The 22617-nt window shown below is 44.5% G+C and overlaps 1 protein-coding gene across 5 annotated transcripts in view; it reads right to left on the bottom strand.

Moving 5' to 3' along the window:
• The window catches only part of ATG10 (autophagy related 10), a 437018-nt gene that overhangs the window by 374417 nt on the left and 39984 nt on the right, over positions 1–22617 (bottom strand). For 2 of the 5 annotated variants that reach the window (XM_069751186.1, XM_069751176.1), the window contains exon 1: positions 9364–9407. The exons of the other annotated variants lie outside the window; for them this stretch is intronic. In XM_069751186.1, the coding sequence (XP_069607287.1) occupies positions 9364–9397 (34 nt within the window). In that variant the 5' untranslated portion in view covers positions 9398–9407. Of the gene's footprint in view, positions 1–9363; positions 9408–22617 lie in introns of those variants that run through there. 5 annotated transcript variants of the gene reach the window in all.

Raw genomic sequence — 22617 nt, 5'->3', positions numbered from 1 at the left:
CACATTGTCTGTTTTTTTAACAATTTATTTGCATATTATGGTGGAAAATAAGTATTTGGTCAGAAACAAACAATCAAGATTTCTGGCTCTCACAGACCTGTAACTTCTTCTTTAAGAGTCTCCTCTTTCCTCCACTCATTACCTGTAGTAATGGCACCTGTTTAAACTTGTTATCAGTATAAAAAGACACCTGTGCACACCCTCAAACAGTCTGACTCCAAACTCCACTATGGTGAAGACCAAAGAGCTGTCAAAGGACACCAGAAACAAAATTGTAGCCCTGCACCAGGCTGGGAAGACTGAATCTGCAATAGCCAACCAGCTTGGAGTGAAGAAATCAACAGTGGGAGCAATAATTAGAAAATGGAAGACATACAAGACCACTGATAATCTCCCTCGATCTGGGGCTCCACGCAAAATCCCACCCCTTGGGGTCAGAATGATCACAAGAACGGTGAGCAAAAATCCCAGAACCACGCGGGGGGACCTAGTGAATAAACTGCAGAGAGCTGGGACCAATGTAACAAGGCCTACCATAAGTAACACACTACGCCACCATGGACTCAGATCCTGCAGTGCCAGACGTGTCCCACTGCTTAAGCCAGTACATGTCCGGGCCCATCTGAAGTTTGCTAGAGAGCATTTGGATGATCCAGAGGAGTTTTGGGAGAATGTCCTATGATCTGATGAAACCAAACTGGAACTGTTTGGTAGAAACGCAACTTGTCGTGTTTGGAGGAAAAAGAATACTGAGTTGCATCCATCAAACACCATACCTACTGTAAAGCATAGTGGTGGAAACATCATGCTTTGGGGCTGTTTCTCTGCAAAGGGGCCAGGACGACTGATCCGGGTACATGAAAGAATGAATGGGGCCATGTATCGTGAGATTTTGAGTGCAAACCTCCTTCCATCAGCAAGGGCATTGAAGATGAAATGTGGCTGGGTCTTTCAACATGACAATGATCCAAAGCACACCGCCAGGGCAACGAAGGAGTGGCTTCGTAAGAAGCATTTCAAGGTCCTGGAGTGGCCTAGCCAGTCTCCAGATCTCAACCCTATAAAAAACCTTTGGAGGGAGTTGAAAGTCCAAAGCCAAAAACATCACTGCTCTAGAGGAGATCTGCATGGAGGAAAGGGCCAACATACCAACAACAGTGTGTGGCAACCTTGTGAAGACTTACAGAAAACGTTTGACCTCTGTCATTGCCAACAAAGGATATATTACAAAGTATTGAGATGAAATTTTGTTTCTGACCAAATACTTATTTTCCACCATAATATGCAAATAAAATGATAAAAAAACAGACAATGTGATTTTCTGGATTTTTTTTCTCAGTTTGTCTCCCATAGTTGAGGTCTACCTATGATGTAAATTACAGACGCCTCTCATCTTTTTAAGTGGTGGAACTTGCACTATTGCTGACTGACTAAATACTTTTTTGCCCCACTGTATTTACCCCATACAGTGCTGGACAAACATTAATTATGGCCCCAGAAGATGCTCCATACAGACACTTGCCCCATATAGTGCAGCACAAACGTTAATTATGGCCCCATAAGATGCTCCATAAAGATAGTTGCCCCATACAGTGCTGCACAAACGTTGATTATGGCCCCATAAGATGCTCCATTAAAACATTTGCCCCATATAGTGCTGTGCAAACATTGATAATGGAGGTTGATAATGGCCCCATAAGATGCTTCATAAAGGTAGTTGCCCCATATAATGCTGCACAAACGTTGATTATTGCCCCATAAGATGCTCCATACAGATATTTGTCCTGTATAGTGGTGCACAAATGTTGATAATGGCCCCATAAGATGCTCCATATGCTGTTGCTGCGATAAAAAAAAAAAAATCACATACTCACCTCTCGTCGCTCAGGCACCCGGCACTTTCAATATTCACCTCTCCTCGTTCCGGGCACCGCTCCGTCTTCAGCGTCCTCTGCACTGACATTCAGGCAGAGGGTGCGCACTAACCATGTCACCGCGCCCTCTGACCTGAGCGTCACAGGCAGATGACGCTGAAGACGGAGAGGCTCCGGAACCAGGAGAGGTGAATATAGCGCAGTGCTCCTCATCCCCATTATACTCACCTGCTCCTGGTGCGGTCCCTGGTTCTCCAGCGCCGCAGCTTCTTCCTGTACTGAGCGGTCACCTTTACCGCTCATTACAGTAATGAATATGCAGCTCCACCCCTATGGGAGTGGGGTCCATATTCATTACTATAATGAGCGGTACCATGTGACCGCTCACTACAGGAAGCTGCAAGCCGGGAGAACCAGGGACCTGCAGGAACCGCGCGGGTAGAAGGTGAGTATTATTAGACTCACCTCCCCTGCCGACCCCTGGGTATGACTGGAGTATAAGCCGAGAGGGGGACATTCAGCCCAAAAAAATGGGCTTAAAATCTCGGCTTATACTCGAGTATAAACGGTAGTTATTGAGGTTGAAGGAAGACTTTAACCCCTTCCCGACCTTTGACGCATACGCTGCGTCATGAAAGTCGGTGCCATTCCGACCCATGACGCAGCATATGCGTCATGGAAAGATCGCGTCCCTGCAGATCCGGTGAAAGGGTTAACTCCCATTTCACCGGATCTGCAGGGACAGGGGGAGTGGTAGTTTAGCCCAGGGGGGGTGGCTTCACCCCCTCGTGGCTACGATCGCTCTGATTGGCAGTTTCACTTTCAACAGCCAATCAGAGCGATTTGTAATATTTCACCTAAAAAACTGGTGAAATATTACAATCCAGCCATGGCCGATGCTGCAATATCATCGGCCATGGCTGGAAACACTTATGTGCCCCCACCCCACCCCATCGATCGCCCCCCCAGCCCTCCGTTCTGTGGTCCGCTCCCCTCCGTACTGTGCTCCGCTCCCCCGTCCTCCTGTCCGCTCCCCCCGTGCTCCAATCCCACCCCCGTGCTCCAATCCAACCCCCCCGCACTCCGATCCCCCCCCGCACAGCGATCCCCCCCCGTGCTCCGATCCACCCCCCCGCACAGCGATCCCCCACCCCATGCTCCAATCCACCCCCCCATGCTCCGATCCACCCCCCCGTGCTCCGACGCTCCACCCCCCGTGCCCTGATCTCCCCCCCCTTATACTTACCTAGCCTCCCGGGGTCCGTCCGTCTTCTTTCCTGGGCGCCGCCATCTTCCAAAATGGCGGGCGCATGTGCAGTGCGCCCGCCGAATCTGCCAGCCGGCAGATTCGTTCCAGAGTGAATTTTGATCACTGAGATATAACCTATCTCAGTGATCAAAATAAAAAAAATAGTAAATGACCCCCCCCCCCCTTTGTCACCCCCATAGGTAGGGACAATAAAAAAAAATAAAGAATTTTTTTTTTCCCACTAATGTTGGGGTAAGAACTAGGGTTAGGGTTAGGGGTAGGGGTAGGGTTAGGGTTAGGGGTAGGGGTAGGGTTAGGGTTAGGGTTCGGGATGTGCACACGTATTCTGGTCCTCTGCGGATTTTTCGCAGAGGATTTGATAAATCCGCAGGGCTAAACCGCTGTGGATTTACCGCGGTTTTTCTGCGCATTTCACTGCGGTTTTACAACTGCGATTTTCTATTGGAGCAGTTGTAAAACCGCTGCGGAATCCGCAGAAAGAAGTGACATGCTGCGGAATGTAAACCGCTGCGTTTCCGTGCAGTTTTTCTGCAGCATGTGTACAGCGATTTTTGTTTCCCATAGGTTTACATTGAACTGTAAACTCATGGGAAACTGCTGCGGATCCGCAGCGTTTTCCGCAGCGTGTGCACATACCTTTAGAATTAGGCTATGTGCACACGGTGCGGATTTGGCTGCGGATTCGCAGCAGTGTTCCATCAGGTTTACAGTACCATGTAAACATATGGAAAACCAAATTCGCTGTGCCCATGGTGCGGAAAATACCACGCGGAAATGCTGCGTTGTATTTTCCGCAGCATGTCAATTCTTTGTGCGGATTCCGCAGCGTTTTACACCTGTTCCTCAATAGGAATCCACAGGTGAAATCCGCACAAAAAACACTGGCAATCCGCGGTAAATCCGCAGGTAAAGCGCAGTGCCTTTTACCCGCGGATTTTTAAAAAATGGTGCTGAAAAATCTCATACGAATCCGCAACGTTGGCACATAGCCTTAGGGTTAGGGTTGGGTTGGAATTAGGGTTGTGGTTAGGGTTAGGGGTGTGTTGGGGTTAGGGTTGTGGTTAGGGGTGTGTTGGGGTTAGGGTTGTGATTAGGGTTACGGCTACAGTTGAGATAAGGGTTAGGGGCGTGTTGGAGTTAGAATTGAGGGGTTTCCACTGTTTAGGCACATCAGGGGGTCTCCAAACGCAACATGGCGCTACCATTGATTCCAGCCAATCTTGTATTCAAAAAGTCAAATGGCGCTCCCTCACTTCCGAGCCCTGACGTGTGCCCAAACAGTGGTTTACCCCCACATATGGGGTACCAGCATACTCAGGACAAACTGCGCAACAATTACTGGGGTCCAATTTCTCCTGTTACCCTTGAGAAAATAACAAATTGCTTGCTAAAACATCATTTTTGAGGAAAGAAAACGTATTTATTATTTTCACGGCTCTGCGTTATAAACTTCTGTAAAGCACTTGGGGGTTGAAAGTGCTCACCTCATATCTAGATAGGTTCCTTTCGGGGTCTAGTTTCCAAAATGGGGTCACTTGCGGGGGGTTTCTACTGTTTAGGCACACCAGGGGCTCTGCAAACGCAACGTGACGCCCACAGACCATTCCATCAAAGTCTGCATTTCAAAAGTCAATACTTCCCTTCTGAGCCCCGACGTGTGCCCAAACAGTGGTTTACCCCCACACATGGGGTATCAGCTTACTCAGGAGAAACTGGACAACAACTTTTGTGGTCCAATTTCTCCTGTTACCCTTGGGAAAATAAAAAATTGCAGGCTAAAAAATCATTTTTGAGAAAATAAATTTTTTTTTTTATTTTCATGGCTCTGCGTTATAAACTTCTGTGAAGCACTTGAGGGTTCAAAGTGCTCACCACACATCTAGATTAGTTCCTTTGAGGGTCTAGTTTACAAAATGGGGTCATTTCTGGGGGATCTCCAATGTTTAGGCACACAGGGGCTCTCCAAACGCGACATGGTGTCTGCTAATGATTGGAGCTAATTTTCCATTTAAAAAGCCAAATGGCGTGCCTTCCCTTCTGAGCCCTGCCGTGCGCCCAAACAGTGGTTTACCCCCACATATGGGGTATCTGCGTACTCAGGACAAACTGGACAACAACATTTGTGGTCCAATTTCTCCTTTTACTATTGGCAAAATAGGAAATTCCAGGCTAAAAAATCATTTTTGAGAAAAGAAAAATTATTTTTTATTTTCATGGCTCTGCATTATAAATTTCTGTGAAGCACCTGGGGGCTTAAAGTGCTCAGTGTGCATCTAGATAAGTTCCTTCGGGGGTCTAGTTTCCAAAATGGGGTCACTTGTGGGGGAGCTCCAATGCATAGGCACACAGGGGCTCTCCAAACGCGACATGGTGTCCGCTAACAATTGGAGCTAATTTTCCATTCAAAAAGTCAAAAGGCGCGCCTTCCCTTCCGAGCCCTGCCATGTGCCCAAACAGTGGTTTACCCCCACATATGAGGTATCGGCGTACTTGAGAGAAATTGCTCAACAAATTTTAGGATCCATTTTATCCTATTGCCCATGTGAAAATGAAAAAATTGAGGCGAAAAGGAATTTTTTGTGAAAAAAAAGTACTTTTTCATTTTTACGGATCAATTTGTGAAGCACCTGGGGGTTTAAAGGGCTCACTATGCATCTAGATAAGTTCCTTGGGGCGTCTAGTTTCCAAAATGGGGTCACTTGGGGGGGAGCTCCAATTTTTAGGCACACGGGGGCTCTCCAAACGTGACATGGTGTCCGCTAAAGAGTGCAGCCAATTTTTCATTCAAAAAGTCAAATGGCGCTACTTCCCTTCCAAGCCCTGCCGTGCGCCCAAACAGTGGTTTACCCCCTCATATGAGGTATCAGCGTACTCAGGACAAATTGGACAACGACTTTCGTTGTTCAGTTTCTCCTTTTACCATTGGAAAAATAAAAAAATTGTTGCTGAAAAATCATTTTTGTGACTAAAAAGTTAAATGTTCATTTTTTCCTTCCATGTTGCTTCTGCTGCTGTGAAGCACCTGAAGGGTTAATAAACTTCTTGAATGTGGTTTTGTGCACCTTGAGGGTATGTGCACACGTCCAGATTTTTAGCGTTTTTTTGCGGAATTTCGCTATAAAAACGCTATAATTCCGCATCAAAAACGCTAAAAATATGCATCCTATCATTTAGAATGCATTCCGGATTTTTTGTTCAGATGGATGCGTTTTTTACCGCAAAAAAAAACGCATTCCGCAAAAAAAATGGACATGCTCATTCTTTTTGCGGATTTTTTGCGGATTTCTAAGCCAAAATGACTTTCATGAAAAAAAAAAAATCCGCAAAAATTCCGCAAAAAATCCGCGCAAAAAACGCGATAAATCCGCGCGGAAAAAAACGAGATTTTCTGCCAGAATTCTCTGGATTTTGTCAGGAAAAAAACCTGACGTGTGCACATACCCTGAGGGGTGCAGTTTTTAGAATGGTGTCACTTTTGGGTATTTTCAGCCATATAGACCCCTCAAACTGACTTCAAATATGAGGTGGTCCCTAAAAAAAATGGTTTTGTAAATTTCGTTGTAAAAATGAGAAATCGCTGGTCAAATTTTAACCCTTATAACTTCCTAGCAAAAAAAAATTTTGTTTCCAAAATTGTGCTGATGTAAAGTAGACGTGTGGGAAATGTTATTTATTAACTATTTTGTGTCACATAACTCTCTGGTTTAACAGAATAAAAATTCAAAATGTGAAAATTGCGAAATTTTCAAAATTTTCGCCAAATTTCCGTTTTTATCACAAATAAACACAGAATTTATTGAGCTAAATTTACCACTAACATGAAGCCCAATATGTCACGAAAAAACAATCTCAGAACCGCTAGGATCCATTGAAGCGTTCCTGAGTTATTACCTCATAAAGGGACACTGGTCAGAATTGCAAAAAACGGCAAGGTCTTTAAGGTCAAAATAGGCTGGGTCATGAAGGGGTTAAGTCCATCTAGTTCAACTCATAGCCTAACCTAACATGTTGATCCGGGGAAGGCAAAAAAAAAAACCCATGTGGCAAAGGCCGGCGTCACACTCGGCGTATGAAAATACGGTCCGTTATTTACGGCCGTAATACGCAGAAAAGTCTCCAAAATAGTGATCCGTATGTCATCCGTAGGCAGGGTGTGTCAGCGTATTTTGCGTATGTAATCCCTATGGCATCCGTACTGCGAGATTTTCTCACAGGCTTGCAATACGGACATACAATGGATCCATGGGCTCAAATAATCGCAAAAACATTGAGACATCTCAGTGACCCACACATATATATATATATATATATATATATACACATATATATTAATATATCATACAGCTTTAGATAGCTTAAAAGCTGGTAATTCAATTGCCGGCTTTTCCTATCTCCTTCTCAAACCCAACATGATATGAGACATGGTTTACATACAGTAAACCATTTCATATCCCTTTTTTTGTTTTTTGCATATTCCACACTACTAATGTTAGTAGTGTGTATGTGCAAAATTTGGGCGCTCTATTAAATTAAAGGGTTAAATTGTGGAAAAAATTGGCGTGGGCTCCTGTGCAATTTTCTCCGCCAGAGTGGCCGTTTAGCGATCAGGTTAATGGTTTTTTTTGTATTGATAGATCGGGTGATTCTGAATGCGGACATACAAAATATGTGTAGGTTTGATTTTTTTTATTGTTTTATTTTGAATGTGGCGAAATAGGGGAGATTTAAACTTTTTTTTTTTAAACATTTTTTTTTTAACTTTTGCCATGCTTTAATAGCCTACATGGGAGGCTAGAAGCTGGCACAACTCGATTGCCTCTGCTACATAGGAGCTAGGCTCAGATCCCTCCTACAGTATGCAGCTGAATTACAGGCTTGCTATGAACGCCGACCACAGGGTGGCGTTCATAGCAATCCGGCATCAACAACCACAGGGGTCTGCAGGAGACCTTTAGTTGTCATGCCGACGCATCGCTGAGCCCCGATCACGTGACAGGGGTCAGCGATGTGGGCACTTGCAGCCGGCAGCACTAGTTAAATGCTGCTGTCAGCATTTGATAGCGGCATTTAACTAGTTAATAGCGGCGGGTGAATCGCGATTTCAGCCACCTCTATTGCGGGCACATGTCAGCTGTTCAGAACGGAGCCCGCATCAAAGAAGGGAATCTGACCTCGGACATACTATCCCGTCCGAGGTCAGAAAGGGGTTAAGGGGTTAGGTCACGCTCACACGTTCAGTATTCGGTCAGTATTTTCCATCAGTATTTGTTTCACTCCTGGTTTTGGCTTACAATCAGAGGATCAGAGGGAAAGTATAAGGGGATGTGCACACATTGCGGATTTGGCTACAGATCCGCAGCAGTTTTCCATGCGTTTTGCAGGTGTAAAAATGCAGGCGAAATCCGCACAAAATCTGCATAAAGTCTGCAGTGAATCCGCAGGTAATAAAATGCAGGGCGTTTTACCTGTGGATTCTGCAGAATCCGCGCGGAAAATCTGCAATGGAATCTGCAACGTGTGCACATAGTCTTATAGACACACGTCACCACTTCTGATTTTGGCTTACAAATACTGAACGTGTGAAGAGGCCTGGAGTTTACATAGCAAATCCTGCTGACAGCTTCTCTTTAAATATCGTTGTTGAGTTTTTTTATTTCCTCTGTTGAAGAATTTTTTTAAATCCTGTGCTTTGTATGTTAATACATATCAGTAAATCATTGCAAACCCCGACACTGCAAGTGGTGGGGAACTACAACTCCCAGCATCTAGGCGTAAGTTGCTATAGACAGAGTGTTGGTGCGTTCACAACTGGAAGTGGAAATTTCTGAATGGAGACAGCGGTAACGCACAAGTGGCCAATCACAGCAGCCGCATTCACAATAATGGAAGCCACATGGAGTCACAGATAGTTCTCTATGCATGTGTCTGCATATATAGGTATACTGGGGATTAATATGTATATTTATGCACGTGTTTGTAAGTGAGCAATATATATACTCTGTGTGTAAATATATCCAATGTATAGCCATGCACATATCCATGAAGGTACATGTGTATAGAACATGTATCAGACCCTGAGTGTGTATATAGTTATGCCTGTAGCTATATATGTATATATATTATATATACTTCTGCACACACCACTACAGATGCTCCTGTCCGCACTTTCCCCATTGCCTTCCTGCACATTTCCTCTGCAGTCACATAAACACAACTCACATGTCTTCCTGCTCTCCCATGCCTCTCCCAGCATGCTTTACTTCACACTACCGTAATCTGCTGTATAGTGCAGCCTGTCCACATTACCACATTGTTTATACTATGTAACCTGTTCCCTCACTATTGGGGGATGCTGTTTGGCCGCTTCTGAGGAGGGGGCAGCCGCCTGCACAGACACCACAAACCCTTTGCTTTGGGTTTATCTGAGAAATGTGCAGGCGAAATATATTGTTTTGTCAAAATATGCTTTTATGGAAACTGAGACATCAGAAAGTGCCCTTCCTGTGGAGCTGGGACACAAGACTGCTGCTGCTTATAGCACATAGCTCATTCAGCGTATGGGACTGTTCCCACATTATTAGTGTCAGGAAAACCTTATTCAAAAAATCTAAAGTCTGCTGCCAGAGTTCAGCTCTGGAGACGACGTTTGTAAGACTGGTGCCACATTGATGATGCCCATAAAACGATAATACCCCGAATTGTAGTATCCCCCCCATTGACCCTTTTTGCGTCCAAGGTAATAATGGTACGACTGGTATTATCACACCACACATTAAAAATGGCCCCCTTTATTACCCACAATGTAATAGGGCCCCCACATCGTAACAGTAATATTACAGTAGTATCCTGTTGTGATCACTACACGGTGCAAATGCCCAACTATGTGCCCCACATGCCCCCACTACAGTTCTAATATCCTCATTCTGCCCCATTTAAGGAAGTATGTCAACAGAGAATGACTGTTCAAACCAAGTACAGGCGCTCAGTGCACCTTTGGTGGGGCCAAACATTTAACTACACCTTCCCACCTGCTTGTTTCACCTGATGTTTTCCCTCAATCTACACCCCCCACCTCTTCTTTGATTGACAGCTCTGGCTTCATAGGGCCAGAGAAGGGAGAAAATAGTTTGAAAACCAGCAAGTGGGAAGGTGTAGTTAAAGGGAACCTGTCACCCCCAAAATCGAAGATGAGCTAAGCCCACCAGCATCAGGGGCTTATCTACAGCATTCTCGAATATTGTAGATAAGCCCCGATGTATCCTGAAAGATGAGAAAAAGAGGTTAGATTATACTCACATGGGGGGGCTGTCCGATCAGATGGACATCGCGGTCCCGTCTGGGACCTCCTTTCTTCATAGGATGACGTCCTCTTCTTGTCTTCAGGCTGCGGCCCCGGCACAGGCGTACTTTGTCTGTCTTGTTGAGGGCAGAGCAAAGTACTGCAGTGCACAGGCGCTGGGCCTCTCTGACTTTTCCCGGCGCCTGCGCTCTGCAGTACTTTGCCCTCAGCAGGGCAGACAAAGTACGCAAGCGCCGGAGCCGCAGCATGAAGACAAGAAGAGGACGTCATCGTAAGAAGATGGGAGGCCCTGGGCCGGACCGCGATGCCCATCCGGCCGGACGGCAGCGGGACCGCCCCTGGGTGAGTATAATCTTACCTCTTTTTCTCATCTTTCAGGATACATCGGGGGCTTATCTACAGCATTACAGAATGCTGTAGATAAGCCCCTGATGTTGGTGGGCTTAGCTCATCTTCAATTTTGGGCGTGACAGGTTCCCTTTAAATGATTGGCCCCATCTATGGAGCACCGAGCACCTGTACTTGGTTTGAACAGTCATTATGTGCTATCACAGTACCTTTAATAACTCTTTTTGCGCACCGACACAGTAAAAATGCCCGTTCCGTACCAAGTAATAATGCAGATGAAAAATAATAGTTTCCCGTTCTGCACAAAATTAGTAATAACATTCCACTTTGCGCTCCCACACATAAAATGGCCATCTTCGAGACCCCTAATCAGTAAGGCTATGTGCACACGTTGTGGATTAGCCTTAGGAATTTCTGGTGCGGATTCTGCCTCTCCTGGCAGAAAACGCACCTGCGGATTTGTCGCGTTTTTTGTGCGGTTCCGCAGCGTTTTTTGTGCAGTTTTGCTGCGGGTTTTTTGCGGATTTACTGCGTTTTTTACCCCTGCGGTTTTCTATACTGGAATGGGTACAAAAACGCTGCAGATCCGCAAAAAAGAAGTGACATGCTACTTCTTTTAATCTGCAGCGTTTCCGCACCAGATTTTCCGTAACGTGTGCACAGCTTTTTTTTTTTCTCAATGATTTACATTGTACTGCAAATCAATTGCGGATCTGCAGCGTTTCTGCACCGCAAAAAACGCTGCAGATCCGCACAGAATCCGCAACGTGTGCACATACCCTAACAATGCTGATTTTTTTTCCCCAGAAAGTAATAAAATGTATACATGATAAGTGGAGGGGCTGAAGCCTCTTCTGGCCTGTGAGCTCAGGGGCTGGCACATGTGGCATGGTGCAGAGGGCACACTTGCCAGAGAGTGAGGAGCAGCTGATGCTGCAGATGAGGAGGAGGAGAGCGCTACAAGCTGCTCATGCCAAGCTAAATAGAAAAAATACTGTCCGGGCCAATGGATAACCGGACTGGTGGTAACTCTACCTGTGCATAAATGCACACTGCAATGCTGAGGTGCTATAAGTCTCAGCATAACCTAGTAATCAGTAATTTCACACTACAACACTAAGGTACTACAACTCTCAGCATAACCTAGCAGTCGGTAACTTCACAATACAACACTGAGGTACTCTAAGTCACAGCATAGCCAAGTATTGCATAAATGTACATTGCAAGTCACTGCACAACCTTGTAGTGACTAAATTAGCACTGCAATACCCAGGTACTACAGGTCACAGCATAGCCTAGTGGTGAATAAAAGCACACTGCTACAATGAGGTACTACAAGTCCCTGTTTAGCAATAGCAAATAGCAATGAGCACTCCGACACATACTGTAGATTTACTATTCAAAATTCACTATAATTCTAATTTCCATTAGTCCAGAGAAGGGTGCACATACCACACTCCACATTTATTAAGTATGTGTGACGCCCCAGGGTGCTGGTCGTCACAGTGGAGTTGCTTTCCCCACGGGGAGAGTGATGTCACGCTTGGAAGCGATGAAGGATATCTTTTATCAGGTTACCACAACACACACAACATGATCACACTCCAGGCCAGAAGGGGGAGCTCTGAACCCAGATTAAGGGGAACTCCCCCATAAATACATTCTGGTCCAGAGGGAGAGAGAGAGGAGGCAGTCTGTCAGAAGACAGAGAAGAGAGCAGTCAGACATTGAGTGTCGGAAGGACTTAGGGAGCCGTGTAGCCAGAGTTGCTACAGCTCCTGGAGAAAGAGAATACGAAAGGAAGAATATTGTTTAGTGAGCGTGCAGGAGAGCGAAGCACAGGAGAGTGACATTTGAAGCACAGATTACCGGTAGTCGGAAGACCGAGATTGTGAGGCACTCTAAGGCTGCCTGTCTGCCCTAATACCTAGGAGGCACAGTGACACATAGAGCCCGGGTCGTGATAGAGACCCTGTAAAAAGGCTCTAGTCAGCTATCATACGGATTTGTGTCCTACCTTTATGGAGGACAAAGAGAACTGTGAGGACCTTATCAGAAGCCATAGGCAGTAAGGGACTACAACACCACCGCGCTATGAGGAAGGCTTTTAACTCCACCTGCTAAAGGGGACTCTGAATTTGCTTCCAAGCCGGCCAGACCCTGCCTGTACCTGTGATCTGGTGCCCTGGACTGTGGCTGCCTGAAGTCTTCAGTAAACCAGATAAAGAGAGTGCAAACCCGTGTCCTCCTTTCTTTACTGTACCACTGACCATCCTCATCTATACACCGGGAGCCCTGGGGAAACACTTCACCTGTGGGAAGTTATACCATCTCAGCTGCCATAACATCACCCCAGAGGACCCCTTTAAGCAGCATCGGTCCCCACTGACCGAATACCACAGATGGTATCACAAACACAAACTTTATTTAAAACCCCTTTAAGGACATTCCCTTTAACATGGGCGCCCAGGGCCACGGACCGGGTCGCCGCCACCATGACATCCCCCTGTGAATACTGGGCCTGGTACCGAATACCCCACGGCCCTGGAGGGCGTTCCATATGTAATAACAAAGGGTAAAAAACCTTGAATACGAATAATAAAGTTTGATGCAAACTACAGTGCCCCAAAGTATTATACCCACACAGTGAATTCTTCTACAGTACCCTCCACACGTACGGTATGATGACCCTACTGTACCCCCCTCCTTCAACCCACTGAATGGTGATCCCATCACAGTACCATTCTCCAACTGTAATCCTCACACACAATCCTCCAGACAATATGATGGCCCCACATAGTCCTCCATACAGTGTAATGACCCCACATAGTGCTCCATAATAATAATAATCTTTATTTTTTTATAGCGCTAACATATTCCGCAGTGCTTTACAGTTTTGCACACATTACCATCTCTATCACCGATGGGGCTCACAATCTAAATTCCCTATCAGTATGTCTTTGGAATGTGGGAGGAAAGCGGAGTACCCGGAGGAAACCCACGCAAACATGGGGAGAACATACAAACTCCTTGCAGATGTTTTCCAAGGTGGGATTAGAACCTAGGACTCCATACAATATAATAGCCATACATAGTTCTCCATACAGTATAATGGCCATAAAAAGTGCTCCATACAGTACATTTGCCCCACATAGTACTCCATAGAGTACAATGGCCAGAAAAAGTACTCTATATAGTATAATGGCCCCAAATAGTGCTCCATACAGTATAACTGCCCCACATAGTGCCCCATACAGTATAATGGCCCCACATAGTGCTCCATACAGTATAATGACCCCACATGGTGCTCCATAGTTTATAATGACCCTACATGGCACTTCATACAGTATAATGGTCATCACATAGTGCTCCATAAAGTATAGTAGGCTCCCCTTAATGCTCAATACAGTATAATGGCCCCACATAGTGCTCCATACAGTATAGTAGGCCACACATAGTGCTCAATACAGTATAATAGCCCCATATAGTGCTCCATACAGTAAAATGGCCCCACATAGTGCTCTAGAGAGTATAATGGCCACAAAAGTGCTCCTTCAGTATAATAGCCCCACACAGTGCTCCATACAGTATACTAGGCACCCCATAGTACTCCATACAGTTTAATGACCCTACATAGTGCTCCATTCAGTATAATGGGCATCACAGAGTACTTCATACAGTAAACTGGGCACCACATAGTGTTCCATACAGAATACTGAGTCCTGCATAGTGCTCCATACATACTTATACCGCACTGTGGATGCATATTGGTTGTTGGGGGGCAATAGACCACACTGCAGCTGAATATTTGGAGATATTGGGGAGCATTATGCCGCACATATGCCGTATATTCAGCTGCAGTGTGGTCTAATGCCCCCCAACAACCAATATGCATCCACAGTGCGGTATAACTTATAAGTTATGTCCACATCAGTATATAACTTTCATTCTCGCTGGGTAAATTTCGCCACCAATTTAGTAACATATCCATACACCTAAAGAATACACCTAGAAAAAACACACACCAGCTAGCAGGCAAGTTGCCAATGTTGGTTCTTTCCCGGCGACTGCTAGTGAGAGAAGGAGGAGGCACGATCAGCTGATTACAGTATAAAGACGCTGTAAGGCGGGGGGCGGGGGACCTGGGTGACAGGCTGAGAAGCGCAGTGCGCATGCCCAGGAATCCCAGCCCCGCACTGTGCACAATGCATAACACAGTGTGGGGTGCAGGGATTACCGAGGTGGGTGGCCGCACTGCCCGCACAGGCGCAGTCTCCAAGCCTGGCTGGGATGTCAGACCGCCAGAGCTTACTGCGCCTGCCCCACAAATATTTACACAGCGCCGGCGCCGGATTTGAAAAGAAAACAGCGCGGAGGGGGCGGCACCGAAAGACCCTGAAAATGTGAGTGACGGCAGAATACCCTTCAAACTGGGGGCTGAGGACCCGCCTCCGTGGACAAAGACAGGTATTTTTGCAAAGTTTCAAAACGCTTTATTTTAGTAACACCTGAACACAAAACTAAAAGAGCCACCTTGTTAGAATGCGGCATTACTGCTGCACAAGGTGGCTCTTTTAGTTTATAACAGCTGCAGGGGGGTGACAGTGGCCCTTTAACATTAGATCATTGGTTAAAACGTGTGACTTGCTTACTTTTCTGCTATTTTCTGAAAAATTACTTTAGTGCATTTTTCATATCTTACTTTGCAATTTTGAAATAAACTTGTAAAAGTGAATTTATTTGAGTTCCTCCATAGGATTTAACAAAGGCCAAAAGGCCCAGATTATGTGAATGTGTATATTTCAGACGTCACGCATTCTAGGGTTATGGGGAGAACAACAGAGCATGCCTGACCACTGAGACTCTGCTCATTAGGTGGGCAAGTATAAATGTCATTATTAATTTTTTATTCATACAATAATACTTTTGGAAACTTCCATTTGGCAGCACAGAGACAGAAAGAGAAGCTAAACTGAGGAAATTGTACATCAGTACTGATCAGTGTAGCTGTGAATCCAAAACAGGGTAAAGCTAGCTAGAATCTGTCTCTAACTTTGAACCCCACTCCTGCTCCCTCCTCTCTGTATAAATTATATTGTAATAGAAAGTGTAACTCATCTCACTGTGTCAGTTTGTCTTATTGATTGATGAGTGCAGGAGGCAGAGGAGTAAATAAGGCAGAGGAATGGGGAAAAAGGGGCTCATAAGTGGAGAAAGCAGATTGTTCTAATAAAAAGTATAACAATGTTTCTCGTTTTGCTTGTGCTACTGATTTATGCATAGTTTTTTAAAACTAATAAGTTTTGAGCTACAATTTTTTTTCGTATTTGGGCTTCATTGACAATTTTGCACTGTTTATCTGTCACAGAATTTTATACCAGTGTACTTCGCCAGGTGCTGAATGAAATGACTGAGAATCAGTCGGGTCATTCTGTTGGGAATGTGGGTAATTCTTTTACCTATAACTCATTTTATTATCACAAACTTCAGCTCTGCTTCATGTGGTCTTTGGTCATAAATCAGCACCCAGCAGCTCAGAGAAAGACAGATAAAATTTACTCCCGTGAGAAGGTGCTGACTGACGGATTCTCAGATACTTCATCCTAAGCGAGAAGCAGACAGTGCAACACAGAGGCAATAAAAGGCAGATGATGCAAAATGTTTAATGAAGCCAAATAGCAAAAATGATTTCTAGACCAAATTACGTTCATTGAAATAAAAATAAAAAGCGCCTAAAGCTGTCCATATCTTATAATCGACCGAGTGTCTTCTGCTCTTTGCCTGACTTGTTGGCGGTTTTGCTGTTTCTCACACTGTCTAGATGCTCCCTGCAGGCTCTGCCTCTGATCCACTTTCCTGCTTTTTCTGAGGTCTCTCCACACGCGCTCCTGCTGTGATCTGTCTCACACACACACAGCAATACTGTTATAGCAGCGCCCACTTCCTATGATTCACAAATTCCCACCCTCATGAAGACAGGCTAAACAATATACAGTCATTTGCTATAGGGGACCTATACCGTATATAGTTATTTGTTGGAGAAATATTGCATACAAATATATACAGTATTAAGCATAAATGAGTACACCCCCTTTTGAAAAGTAAAATTTTATTCAATATCTCGCTGAACACAAATACAATTTCCAAAATTTGACTGAGTTTTATAGAACTTTTTTTAACTCATAACATGAAAGTAAGGTTAATAACGTAATTTTCATTAGAAAATTTTCAGTTATGCTCAAATTAGTTGATGCAAAAATGGAAACACCCCATATTAAAAACTACTACATCTAGTATTTGGCACGACGTCCATAATCTTTAAAGGGAACCTGTCACCCCCAAAATCGCAGGTGAGGTAAGCCCACCGGCATCCGGGGCTTATCTAAGCCCCCGATGTATGGTGAAAGATGAGAAAAAGACGTTAGATTATACTCATCCAGGGGCGGTCCTGCTGTTGGTCCGGTGCCTCCTATCTTCATCAGATGACGTCCTCTTCTGGTCTTCACGCTGCAGCTCCAGCGCAGGCGTACTTTGTCTGCCCTGTTGAGGGCAGAGCAAAGTACTGCAGTGCGCAGGCGCCGGGAAAGGTCAGAGAGGCCCGCTGCCTGTGCACTGCAGTACTTTGCTCTGCCCTCAACAGGGCAGACAAAGTACGCCTGTGCTGCAGCCGCGGCAGGAAGACAAGAAGAGGACGTCATCTGATGAAGATAGGAGGCGCCGGACCCGGACCAACAGCGGGAACGCCCCTGGGTGAGTATAATCTAACGTCTTTTTCTCATCTTTTAGGATACATCGGGGGCTATCTACAGCATTCCAGAATGCTGTAGAAAAGCCCCCGATGCAGGTGGGCTTACCTCACCCGCAATTTTGGGGGTGACAGTTTCCCTTTAACCCCTTCATCATGAAGCCTGTTTTCACCTTCCTGACTAGGCCAATTTTTACAATTCTGGCCAGTGTCACTTTATGAGGTGATAACTCTGGAATGCTTCAATGGATCCCACTGACTCTGAGATTCTTTTCTCATGACATATTGTACTTTATCATAGTGGTAACATTTCTTTGATATGACTTGCGTTTATTTGTAATAACAAAAAAAGAGAAATTTGGCAAAAATGTAGAAATTTTGAAACTTAATTTTTATACCCTTAAATCAGAGAGTCATATCGCACAAAATAGTTAATAAAAAATTTCCCACATGTCGACTTTACATCAGCACAATTTTTGAAGCATACTATTTTTTTGTTAGGAAGTTATGAGGGTTAAAAGTTGACCAGCGATTTCTCATTTTTATAACAAAATTTGCAAAACCATTTTTTTAGGGACCACCTCACATTTGAAATTATTTTGAGGGGCATATATGCCAGAAAATACCCCAAAATGACGCAATTCTAAAAACTGAACCCCTGAAGATACTCAAAACCACATTCAAGAAGCTAATTAACCCTTCAGGTGCTTCACAGGAGTTTTTGGAATGTGAAAGGAAAAGAAAAACTTACTTTTCTTTCACAAAAATATTCCTTTAAACCTAATTTTTTTTTTACTTTCGCAAGGGTCACAGGAGAAAATGGACCATACAATTTGTTGTGCAATTTCTCTTGAGCATGCCGATACCCCATATGTGGGGGAAATCTGCTGTTTGGGCGCACGGCATGGCTCAGAAAGGAAGGAGCGACATTTCACTTTTTGAATGTAAAATTTGCTGGCATAATTAGCAGACGTCATGTCATGTTTGGAGAGCCCCTGATGTGCAGTGGAAATCCCCCACAAGTGATGCTATTTTGGAAACTAGACCCCTTATGGAACTTATCTAGAACTTATCTAGATGTGTGGTGAGCACCTTGAACCCCCAGGTGCTTTATAGAAGTTTATAGCGTTAAGCCATGAAAATAAAACAAATCACATTTTTCCCACAGAAATCTTTTTTAGCTCCAAATTTTGTATTTTCACAAGGGCAAAAGGAGAAAATGGACCCCAAAGTTTGTTGTGAAGTTTTTCCTGAGTTCACCGATACCCCATATGTGGTCGAAAACTACTTTTAGGCACAGTGCAAAGCTCAGAAGGGAAGTAGCGCATTATTACAGAGCAGACTTTGCTGCACTTGTTTGAGGGTTCCATGTTAAATTGTCAGAGCCCCTGAGGTGCCAGAAGAGCAGAACCCCCCCGTAAGTGACCCCATTTTACCAATTAAACCTTTCAATGAATTTGTCTAGGGGTGTAGTGATTATATTGACACCACAGGTGTGTCACAGACTTTATACCATTCGGCAGTGAAAAAAAATAATTCACATTTTTACCACCAAGATTGTGTGTTAGCCCCAAGATTTACATTTTCACACTGGGAAATGGGTAAAAATGGCACCAAAATTTGTCCCACAAAGACAGAACCTGAAAACCCACCTCTTCAAGAAAGCTTACAGCCTGCAATGACCCCGCTGCCTCCGACCACTAGCGGAGCCACCGCCTCACCAACACCGGTGCTGCTGCAACAGTCAACCTACTGTCTCCTTCCCCACCATCCTGTAGAATGTAAGCCCGCAAGTGTAGGGTCCTGTTTTGGCGCTTTTACATTTTAGTTTACAAAAACAATTTTATAGAAAAAATAATTATTTTTGCATCGCTTTATTCTGAACTTCTGTAACTTTTTATTTTTTTGCTGATGGAGCTGTATTGTGGCTTGTTTTTTGTGGGACAAGATGACGTTTTCAGCGGTACCATTTTTATTTACATCCGTCTTTTTTATCATGTTTTATTGCACTTTTTGTTTGGCGGTATGATGATAAAGCATTGTTGTATAATTTTAATTTTTTTTACGGTGTTCACTGAAGGGGTTAACTTGCGGGACAGTTTTATAGAGTGAGGCAATACCAAATATGTGTACTTTTATTGTTTTATTATTTACATAACTAAATGTATTTATTAGAAAAATATTTCTTTTTTTTCTTTATTTAGAGACTTAAAAAAAAAATATGTTTTCACTATTTAAAAAAAAACTTTTTTACATTGTCCCAGGACGGGACATTATTGTATTACATCAGATCGCTAATCTGACACTCTGCACTGCAGAGTATCACATCAGGATCTGACAGGCAGGCAAGGAGGCAGGGAAGGAGGCATGCCACCTTCACTGCAGGACCTGGAAGGACCCTGCAGCCATCTTGGGTTCAGGGGTCTCCTGATGGAAGCGAGCAGGGAACTGATTCTCTGCGCGATGCTCCTCTATGCCACTGTCACTACTGACAGCAGCATCAGGGGGGTTAAATGTCCACGATCGGTGCTAGCACTGATCGAGGGCATTGCTGAGGGGTGTCAGCTCTCATACACAGCTGACATCTGCACGTGATCGCTGCAGCTCTCAGCGTGAGGCCGAGCGATCTTTCCGCTGTGTAGAGCAGTATATATTCGGTACATGTCGGGAAGGGATTAAGGACAGCACCAAGTCTTCTACGCAAGGAATGAACAAGCTGATGACCTATTACAACATCTACTTGCATCTTTTTCCATTCTTCAAGAACAACCTCTTTTAGAGCCTGGATGCGGGATGGAAAGAAATTCTCAACTTGTCTCTTCAGGATTCCCCATAGGAGTTCATTTGGGTTCAGACCAGGAGACATGCTTGGCCACTAAATTACTTTCATCACTTAGTATGTAGCATCCTTTCTTGTTATGTACATTACTGTCCCTTAGGCCAGTCTCACACGTCCAGATAATTCCGGTACCGGAGAAATCGGTACCGGAGTTATCAGTGTCCGTGTGCTCACGTGGCACATCAGTGTGGCACACGTCCGGCAGCCGTGTGCAGCCCGTGTGCCGCCTGAGGACCACACGGACCATGCAGGAGAGACTGCGCTGTCCCTTGCGTGTGGTGCTGAAGTCGGCATTCATCCCTTCTGTCCTGCTCGGCTGAAAGCAGCGCTTGCAGGAGAGAAGGGATGAAAAATCAAGGTTTTTTTTGTTAAAAATAAAGTTTGGGGTCACTTCCCGCCTCTCACCCCCTGTGCGCCCACCCGCTTGCAGAGAAATACTGACCCAGCTCCCGCAATACCTCCTCTCAGCACCGGCAGCTTGTCCTGTGTGAGCGGTCACGTGGTACCGCTCATTGCAGTGATGAATATGCGGCTCCACCAAAAAAAACTTGATCTTTCATCTCTTCTCTCCTGCGAGCGCTGCTTTCAGCTGAGCAGGACAGAAGGGATGAATGGCGGCTTCAGCACAACACACAGGGGACAGCACTTACTGTAGCGCTGTTCCGTGTGGTCCTCAGGCGGCACACAGATGGCACACGGATGGCACACGGACAGCATCCATGTGCGGTATGTGTTTACATGGACCCATTGACTTTAATGGGTCCGTGTGATCCGTGAGCTCCCATGAACACTGACATGTCTCCGTGTTTTGCAAACAGACACAAGGTCCGTGAAAACACGCTGACATGTGCAGAGACACATTTATTTTAATGTGTCTACGTGAGTCAGTGTCTCCGGTACGTGAGGAAACTGTCACCACACATACCGGAGCCACTGACATGTGAAACCGGCCTTACGTAGTGTATTCCCTTGTTTTTTTGTTTTTTTTTATTCATGGCACCCTCTTTTTATTACATAGCATTCTCTTTTGTTACATATAACAAAATGTCTGCTGACAGATATATGATAAAGCTTTTTTTCTAATGGAGGAGGTGATGGGCTGGTCTACTAGTCAAATGCTGCTCCATCAGCAGTGATTTTATTTTATACCTAACAAAAGAGGACTCTATGTAATAAAGGGAGGCCACTATGAATAGCAAAATATACTATGTAAAGGACGATGCTATACATGACAAGAGATTGTACTGTGTAATAATGGAACGGTTCTATACATAGCGACAGAGAATAATATGTAATAAGGGACAGCATCATATATAACTATAGAGTATGCTGATTAATAAGGGATGGCTTTGTACTTAACAAGAGAAGATGCTATGTAATAAATGCTATATATAATAAGTGAGTATGTTATATACTAAGGCAAAGTACTATACATAATAAGTGAGTATTCTATTATACAGCAATAAACACTCAAACCGTAGTGCCAGATGTAAGTCTCAGAATAAAGTTAGTAAATAGCATTAGGCGATTATATTGCTAATATACACTGCTCAAAAAAATAAAGGAAACACTAAAATCCCACATCCTAGATATCACTGAATTAAATATTCCAGTTGGATATCTTTATTCATTACATAGTGGAATGTGTTGAGAACAATAAAACCTAAAAATTACTAATTAATTAACTAATATCCCACGGAGGTCTGGAGTTGGAATGATGCTCAAAATCAAAGTGGAAAATTAAGTTACAGACTTATCCAACTTCAGTGTAAATGCCTCAAGACAAGGAAATTGTCATGATCCAGTTCTGAGTTTATGTTCAGCTGTCTTATCTCTGGACTGGTCATCTGGGAGTTTATCCCCTCTGCCTCACTTTGAAGCTGGCTGAGCTATTTTAGTCCTCTGCAGCCTGTGGGCCAGTGTCAGCTATAGTTCATGCTGCACGGTTTGAGCACCTGACCTGGATACTTGTACTAGTGTTACTTTTGCCTCTGACTGCCTGCACCCGTTTATGACTTGTTCTGACCTCTGGCTTGTACCCCGACTCCGTCTTACGTCTAACGTTTTGGTTACCACGTTCCCGGTAGGCTCTGACTTCTTGTTTGTCTCTGAATATTCTCCGCTTGCCCCTTCTGTACCGCGCTGCTCTCTCCGTGTATGACCTTAGCTTGTCTGACGTCTCTTTCATTACCTGTGACACCTGTGTTATTGTTCAGTGTTGCTGCGCTGTGTGTACACCCT

This window comes from Ranitomeya imitator, chromosome 1 (assembly GCF_032444005.1).
Source record: "Ranitomeya imitator isolate aRanImi1 chromosome 1, aRanImi1.pri, whole genome shotgun sequence".
Classification (NCBI taxonomy): Eukaryota; Metazoa; Chordata; class Amphibia; order Anura; family Dendrobatidae; genus Ranitomeya; species Ranitomeya imitator.
Note: the sequence above shows the minus strand (reverse complement) of the source record. Positions and strands in the feature narration are given on the sequence as shown.